This window comes from Cyprinus carpio, chromosome A11 (assembly GCF_018340385.1).
Source record: "Cyprinus carpio isolate SPL01 chromosome A11, ASM1834038v1, whole genome shotgun sequence".
In the NCBI taxonomy this organism is placed as follows: Eukaryota; Metazoa; Chordata; class Actinopteri; order Cypriniformes; family Cyprinidae; genus Cyprinus; species Cyprinus carpio.
This window is the reverse complement of record NC_056582.1, coordinates 21050681-21059926: the sequence shown is the minus strand read 5'-3', so window position 1 is coordinate 21059926 and position 9246 is coordinate 21050681. Positions and strand designations below refer to the sequence as shown.

The window sequence follows — 9246 nt, the reverse complement described above, 5'->3', positions numbered from 1 at the left end:
TCGTGTATTCGTTTACAGTTTGTTGTTACGGTGTTCTTTACGGTGTTTTAGTTTACAGTTTATTTGTTTAACAGTGTATTTTTTACAGGTTATTTTTCTGTTGATGAGGGTTTTTAAACAGTGTATTCCGTTTACAGTTTTTATTAGTTTAGGTTCTAATTGTTTTATGGTGTATTTTTTAACATTATATTAGTTTACAGTTTTTTTTGACCATTTAATAAGCTTACAGTTAGGTATTAGTTTCCAATTTCTTGTTGTACAGCGGAATATTTTACAGTGAAGTTATTGGGGGTTATCACTATATGCTAATAACAGTCCATGCGCTGTGTGAATAACATGAACAGTTCATTTTATTACCGTTAACAAAGAATAAAAATTGCTTTGTAATAATATAATGATAATTGTTATTTTTATTCACGAATGTCTAAACTAAATGTGTTTGTTTAAGTGCTGAGATTTCTTAAAATATTTTTTAAAATAAGTTTCCAACTGATTGTGACGTACGAAACTGATTGGCAGAAAAGACACAAACTGCTTTAACTAGTCAGTAGTTACGATAATTCCCACAACATTAAAGGCATCATTCACCCCAAAAAATTATCATTTATTTTATGAGGCATTTATAACATTTTTGGATTTTCTAAGTTTTGGTTACCTTTCAATGGAGGGATAGAAACCTCACAAGTTTCATTAAAAAATCTGATTTTTTTTTTTCAAAGATGAACCAAAGTCTTATGGGTCTGATTGACGTGACAGATAAGAAGGTGCTGAAGAGTGTGTCTGTTTACCCTAGTTTGACAGGAAAATCCAGGTGGAAGCTTCATCTGAACAAATTCCTGCAGTTTATTAAAGTGCTTGAAGGGTGCGATGACCTCCAAAACATTTAGACCGAGCGGGTGTAAAACAATGTCAGAACGACGCTGTTGATCAGTTTCAAACACCACATAGAGCTGGCCTGGAGTCTGCTGAACGCGGGACACTTACGATCGATGGTGCGAGAAAGAAGCCAGAGGGAAGTCCTGACTCATGGCTACCGTCGCTTTGAAGTTCTTCTTGCTCTCTTTGCACACGAGCTCTCGGCCCAGATGAGGAGCCCTAGAAGAGAGCAGACACAGGACATGAGCCTCCAGCAGCTGCACTCACCGTGTGTTTTTGAGTATGAGGGAGGGCTGACGTACTTTCCCATCTCAGCGGTGATGTACTCCTCCCAGGAGATCGTGTTGGGAGACGTTACCTCGACCGCGGTCAGCGACTGACGCCTCAACGGCTGTGAGAGCACAGAGGACACAGAGGGTCAAACACAGACGATTCACAATCAAACGCAGCTTCTGAGAGTTAAACAGTCAGTACACTTCAGTTTATAAGAGATGCTTAACATCACAATAATCCACAGCACTCCAGTCCATCAGTGAACATCTGGAGAAGACAAAAGATAAAACAAATCCGGCATTAAGATGTTTTTAACTCAAATACATAGAGTCTATAATCCATAATAACACTTCCTCCAGTGAAAAAGTGCATCTGCTGTTGTCTCTCACATCAAAATCCAGACACATATTGTTTGTTTAGAGCTGTTTAAACGCTGCTTGATCTGTGCAGATTTCTCTCCCTGATTCACAACCATAACACTTTTTTCACTGGAGGAAGTGTTATTATGGATTATAGACTCTATGTATTTGAGTTAAAAACATCTTAATGCTGGGATGTGTTTCAGGTTTTGTCTTCTCCAGATGTTCACTTATGGACTGGAGTGCTGTGGATTACTTGTGGATTATTGTGATGTTTTTTATCAGCTGTTTTAGATCTCATTCTGACGGCACCCATTCACTGCAGAGCATCCATTGATGAGACACTGATGCAGTGCTACATTTCTACAAACCTGATGAAGACACACACTCATCCTGATCTCTGATGAACTGAGGGTGATAACGAACTAAAACTTGAGTGTTCATTCGGGTGGATGACGTAGCGTAAGGTTTATTGGACTTCTTTTGGACTATTAACAAAAAACACCCATTCACTGCCATTCTAAAGCTTGGAAGAGCCAGGACATTTTTTAATATAACTCAGATTGAATTCGTGTGAAAGAAAGAAACACCTAGGATGCCTTGAGAGTGAGTAAATCATGGGCTAATTTTCTATTTTTGGGTGAACTATGTCTTTAATTTTCAAGTGGAGGTGTGAATTAAGCAAAATACCCAGCAGCCCTGCAGAAGCACCGAGCGTCACCGTGACCGAACTCCACCTCGAAGCTCTGCTCGATGAGTTACTCCCTCCTTTGCTGAAGCTCTCCATGATGCCTTGTTCCTCAGGATGTCCTCCTCGCTCAGGTGCTCGCGTCTCTTCCTGGACTCCAGAACCAGGCCGTTCACCATGTAGAAATCCGCCAGGAAATTCCCCACACGCGCTCCTGCGGGAACATCAGCGAGAGGCGTCAGGATGCTTTCAGACCACTGGAGGGGGGACCCGAACATATTCCTCATGTTCACAGTGTCGCACTTTCATTAACAGGGCAGATTTCCCAGCTTAAATTTTTATTTTTTTTATTTTCAGATTTTTGTTTTTCTTTTTTTTTTGTTATGTTACTGATTAGTTGTTATTGTGTTGCTCGTAAATCTCAAACTAGAGAAACAACAGACAGTACTGTGTCATCAGAAAAACGCAGTCAAAATGACCCTATGTTTCTAAATCTATTGCGCTGCCTATGGGGTTTCTGAGGGGGCGTTCATGAGAGAGTGTGTGAAGAGTGACACACGTTCATTTCATGATTCTACATATTAGAGTGCTGTTTCTTCCCAAATATCTGCATGATTGTAAATGTGATTAATGCCCATTTAAAAGCCATTCATTTTTATAGCTTTATTAATGCAATTCTGATTCAGATGCAGCTTCTGGAAGCAATGCATGTAATAAATTCTATTTTTAGCTACTTTTTGAAAAGCCTATCCACTGCTTTTCTCATTGAACACAATGATTCTCCAAATGATCTTTTGGTTCTCAGCCCAAACTGATGTGTGATTAATGATGTAATTGGTGGATTGAATGGCGCGTACGGTTTTGTCCTCTCTGAAGAGCCAGCCGGTCTGAGCGCGAGAGAGAAGGTGATGGATTTGGTTGGAGAGCGAGCGTGGCGGAGTAGATGTCGCTGCTCATCAGGATGTCCACCTCCTCCTCCGTCTCCATCTCTGACTCCTGAAACACACACACACACGTGTTACATACACGCTAGAGCGGCACACGCATGATGTGTGTCCTGACGGAGCACGTGCCTCGTGATGAATCCGCTGATAAACCTTCTGCTCGTTGTCCAGGACCACGAAGGACTCGGAGGGAGCGGCGTCTCCGCAGAAGATGAAGCTCAGGTCTCCTCGCTGACACTTCATATCGCTGAAGTCGATCAGTGTAGTGTCCAAACTACACACACACACACACACACACACACTTCTGATCAAGTCCAAATAACACGTCACGGAACTCTCCAAACCGCTTCCTCTCTGAGCATCAGATCATTGCTCTTTTAGTTGCATTGAGATAATAAACTGGTCCAGGAAATTTTCAGGAACATTCCACAAATTTTTGGAAACTTCCAGGATTTTGGGAAAGTTTCCACTCCTTTGCAACCCTAGATACTACTATAGTTGGTTTTCATATCCTCTCTTTTAATTTTCATGTTTTAGTAATTTAGCGTTTTTTGTCAATTTAAAAAAAAACTATTATTTGTCCATTTAAACCAAACTTTTTAATACTAAGAGTAAGATAGTGAAATTATTACTTGTATACGCATGTATGTATCTTTTTATTTATTTTTAAGCAAGATGTGCATACACCTTTTAATACCAAGGGCTGGATTCAGGGTAAGTAAAATAATATTCAAGTAAAATAATATATTATTTATTATTATTATTATAATTATTAAACCAGAGGTGCCCAAATCTATTACTGATAAGGTCCAAAAATGTAATTATATTCAGAAGCAAAAGTAAATGTTGCATTATATCTGGCTATATTACATTAAAAATGTTAAAATATATTAAAATATTTTAAAATAATTATTTTTAAATGTTTAATGAAAATTCACTTACATAGTTTTATATATATATATATATATATGTGTGCAAAAATAAACAAAAAAGTAAATAATATGCAAATAATAGATATGCTTCAATGCTATGTTTTTTTTCTATTTTTCTTCTTCTATTTTTTATATATTATTTTCTGTTGAAGTGTGATTTATATTTCAAGTATCAAACTTTTTCTTAGCGTTTGAGTGAACTGTAAATAGTCCTGGTGTCAGCTGACATTAGTTAGTGTGGTGTGTATGAATCTGATCAGACGTACCGGATGTTGATGCCCTGTTTGTAGATCTTGCAGGCGTCGGAGGGTAAGATCCGTGAGAGTAAAGGCACTGAGGAAGAGAAACTCAACTTCAGCACATCTCAGAAGAAAACTGATTCAACATGTTATGCCACAGAAAAACTGAAAAATCATTACAGTTCAGGACTCTCACAAACTCTAAACACAACCGAACCGAGATCAAACATTATATTAATATTCATAATATTTTAGATCCAGATTATTTCACGACAATTTCCACACCATTTTATGAAATTATGAAGTATTAGGGAAATTACTGTTCATTAAAACATGAAATAAAATAAATACAGAAAAATAATAATAATAAAAATGACAAACATAAAGTTAACAAAACCTTTTAATGTGAAAACATAAAATATAAAAATAAAATCTAATTCAAAATATTAATAAAAATACATAGAACTATATCAACGAAACTAGCAGATTATTATCATTACATAAAAAACCATTAAAAAAAAGTAATTTCTTTTTTAAAAAAAAATCTTACTTGAAATAAAATAAATGTTAACTGAAATAAAATTGTCAACAAATTTCAGCTAATGGTCAAGGAGAGAATTCTTGTTTTTGTTTAGTTTAACTTAACTAAAACTAAAGAAACTAAAACAAAAAATGGTAATAAATGCTATATAATACAGAGCCCCTAAACGGGACATTTGCATCACAAAAAAAAACTACACTTTTCACGTATCTCTCTCTCTCTCTCTCTCTCACACACACACACACACACACTCTCTCTATATCTCTCACACACACACTCACACACACACACACACACACACACACACAAACACACACACACACTCTCTCTCTCTCACACACACATACACTCTCTCTCTCTCTCTCACACACACACACACACACACTCTCTCTCTCTCACACACACACACACACACACACACAGACACACACACACTCTCTCTCTCACACAGACACACTCTCTCTCTCTCTCACACACACACACACACACACTCTCTCTCTCTCTCAATTCAATTCAATTCAATTGAGCTTTATTGGCATGACTTGTACAGTATTGCCAAAGCATTGGCCATTACATAGGCAGTGAACAAATAACAAATAATCAATAAAATCAATCAGTAAACAAATGCCAGGAATACATTTATAAATCAATAATAAAAATAACAACAAATTAAAATCAAACAAAAAATAAAAAACACACTTGTGTGTATTTGTCTCAACATTCAGACTTTAGTTTTGTCCACTGGCTGACTCTCGTAGTTTGTGGCAGGCTGTTACATACTTTGCTGCGGTTGTGATTGAGATAGAGTTTCTCCCAAAATATGATTTAATTTCTCTGAATTTGGTAATACCATAAAATGTGGTTCTAGTTGTTGGAATCTGGTGAAATAGTGTGATCTAATGCTGTGATAGTGATCTCTCTCTCTCACACACACACACACACACACTCTCTCTCTCTCTCTCTCACACATCTGAATTTGGTAAAAACACACACTCTCTCCTCTCTCTCTCTGTCTCAGGTCTCTCTCTCTCTCTCCACACACACACAGTCTCTCACACAGACACACAACACACACACACACACACAGACAGACACACACACCACACACACCACACACACACACACACACACACACACACTCTCTCTCTCTCACACACACACACAAGCTCACCCCAGCTCTGGAAGTCCCAGTGCAGCTCCAGATAGAAGTCACCCAGCTACAGAACAACAGCACGTTACTGACAGCAATCACACAAATCACAAACAATTTAACAACATCTTCCTTACAACACAAAAATGTAGCATTTATCATATATATATCACATTTCATCATTTTAAATGCATTCTTATTTATTATTCGTTAATTTATTTATTGGCATATTAGCAGCAAATGCTATTAATAGATATTAAAATAATTCTTACAATAATAAAACCTCAATACAGTGGGGAAAATACTGATTTGATCCCTGCTGATTTTGTAAGTTTTACTTACAAAGAAATGAAGGGTCTGTAATTTTTATTGTAGGTTTATTTTAAGGGATACAGACAGAATATCAACCAAAAAATCCAGAAAAAAACACATTATATAAAAGTTAGAAATTGATTTGCATTGCATGCCCATAGTAACAGTCACAAATGAGGCATCTACAGTGCCTTACGAAAGTATTCATACCCCTTCACTGTTTCCATGTTTTATGTTAAACTGCTTTAAATTACTTTTTTTTCCTCACATCAATCTACACTCCATACATCATACTGACAAAGCAAAAACAGAATTGTTACAGCTTCATAAATGTATAAAAAATTAAAAAAATGAAATAAGTAAACTGCATAAGTATTGAGTTTGGCCACACCACAATAAAGCCCAGATCGGTGGAGTGTTGCAGTGATGTTTGTCCTTCTGTAGAGATCTCCACATATGACCATGGAGCTCAACTAGAGTGACCATCAGCTTCATGGTCACCAGTCAAACCAAAGCCCTTCTCCATCAGTTGCTCAGTTTGGTCACGAGTCCAGCTCTAGGAAGAGTCCTGGTTGTTCCAAACGTCTTCCACTCAGGCTAACAGAGACTACATGCTTCTGTGACCCTTCAATGAAGCAGAATTGTTTTCTGACCTCTTCTCCAGATGTGTGGTTTGACGCAAAACTCTTTCTGAGCTCTACAGACAGTTCTTTTGACCTCAGGGCTTGGTGTTTGCTCTGATGTGCATTATCAGCTGTTAGACCCATCACGAAGACATGTGTGCCGTTCCAGATCATACACATTCAATTGAATTTGCCACAGGTTACCTTCACGCGAAGTGTTGTAACATCTACAGGTAAATATGAATGCTTCAGGTAAATATGAATGAATTTCAACTGTCCCAGATAAGGGTGTGAATACTTATGCAATGGAATCATTTAAGTTTTTAATTTTTAATACATTTGCAGAGATGTTAAAAAACAGTTTTTTGCTTTCTCATTATGGTGCATGGAGTGCAGACTGATGTGGAGAAAAAGTCATTTAAAGCAGTTTAACACAGGGCAGCAACATAACAAAACGTGCAAAAAATGAAGGGGTATGAATACTTCCGCAAGGCCGTGTGAGAGTGAGAGAGTGAGTGAGTGTGTGTGTGTGTGTGTGTGTGTGTGTGTGTGTGTGTGAGTGTGTGTGTGTGTGTGTGTGTGTGTGTGAGTGTGTGAGAGAGAGAGCCTGCTGCTTCACCTCTTTCAGTGCTTTGAGCAGACGGGGTCTCTTGTCCTCCACACTCTCTCGTGACTGCTGTTTCAGCTTCCTCAGCAGAGCCGTGACTGAAACACAACACACACACAAACATCATGATTACCTTCCCATTGCATCTGACTGATAAAAACATCACAATAATCCACAGCACTCCAGTCATCAGTTAACATCTGGAGAAGACAAAAGATGAAACAAATCCAGCATTAACACATTTTTAACTAAAATACATAGAGTCTATAATCCATAATAACACTTCCTGCAGTGAAAAAGTGTTCTGGTGTGAATCAGGAGAGAAGTGTGTTTCCATTGGTTACCAGAGTCTAAAATGGAAACGCTGTGTGATCGATAAGATCAATACACACAGAAGAACTGTGAGCCATCTGAGATACACCACTGTGCAGTAGGAATCACACTAATGAGAGCTGTGTTAATCAGCAGCTCTCTAACAAGGGCTTTCCTGACGAGCATTCCCATGCAACTGTGTGCCTAATGAATCACAACATCCAAACCCCAAGATAAAGTGCTGTGATTGGTTGAGCCTGTGATGATGTCACTCAACGCGGCTCATTCCACTGAATGAAACACTTACATTGGAGGAAACTGGGGAAAAGTACTGAAATACCATCAAAATAAATAGCATTAAAAGGACTGTAGCAGTATCAAAAGAATTAAAACAGTATCAAAAGTAATGAAATTGTATTAAATGTACTAAAACAGTATCAAAAGTACTAAAACAGTATCAAAAGTATGAAAACGGTATCAAAAGTACTGAAATTGTATCAAAATACTGAGATGGTATCAAAATACTGAAGTGGTATCAAAAGTACTGAAATGGTATCAAAATACTGAAATTGTATCAAAATTACTGAAATGGTGTCAAAAGTACTGAAATGGTATCAAAAGTACTGAAATGGTGTCAAAATACTGAAATGGTATCAAAAGTACTGAAATGGTATCAAAAGTACTGAAATGGTGTCAAAAGTACTGAAATGGTATCAAAAGTACTGAAATTGTATCGAAAGTACTGAAATTGTATCGAAAGTACTGAAATGGTATCAAAATACTGAAATTGTATCAAAATTACTGAAATGGTGTCAAAAGTACTGAAATGGTATCAAAATACTGAAATTGTATCGAAATTACTGAAATAGTATAAAAAAACACTGAAATATCAAAAGTACTGAAATAGTATTAAAATACTGAAATACCATCAAAAGTACTGAAATGGCATCAAAAGTACTGAAATAGCATCAAAATTACTAAAATGGTATGAAAAGTACTTAAAATAGTATCAAAGGTACTTAAATAGTATCAAAATAACTGAAATAGTATCAAAAATACTGAAAAATTATCAAAAGCACTAGGAAAATTATCAAAAGTACTGAAATATTATCAAAAGTACTGAAATATTATCAAAAGTACTGAAATAGTATCAAATTTACTGAAATATCTAAATTAAAGAAATGGTATCAAACATATTGTAATAGTATCAAAAGTAATGAAATAGTATCAAACCTATTGAAATATTACTAAAATACTAAAATAGTATCAAATGTACTGAAATAGCACCAAATGAAATCAAACGTATTGATTACTCTAGGGTTGATTAGATAAACAGACAGTATTCAGTATTTTTCTCAAACTCTTCTAAATTTAATGCAGCTCAAGGACA

At 36.6% G+C, this 9246-nt stretch overlaps 1 protein-coding gene across 1 annotated transcript in view; it reads right to left on the bottom strand.

Annotated features, from left to right (window-relative positions):
• LOC109098477 (ankyrin repeat domain-containing protein 13C) overlaps positions 1-9246 on the bottom strand; it is a 43869-nt gene that overhangs the window by 23221 nt on the left and 11402 nt on the right. Inside the window, exons 4-7 of the mRNA XM_042766975.1 lie at positions 7557-7642; positions 6024-6069; positions 4339-4405; positions 3270-3414 (exon numbers count right to left, since the gene is read on the bottom strand). Of these exons, the coding sequence (XP_042622909.1) occupies positions 3270-3414; positions 4339-4405; positions 6024-6069; positions 7557-7642 (344 nt within the window). The remainder of the gene's footprint in view (positions 1-3269; positions 3415-4338; positions 4406-6023; positions 6070-7556; positions 7643-9246) is intronic.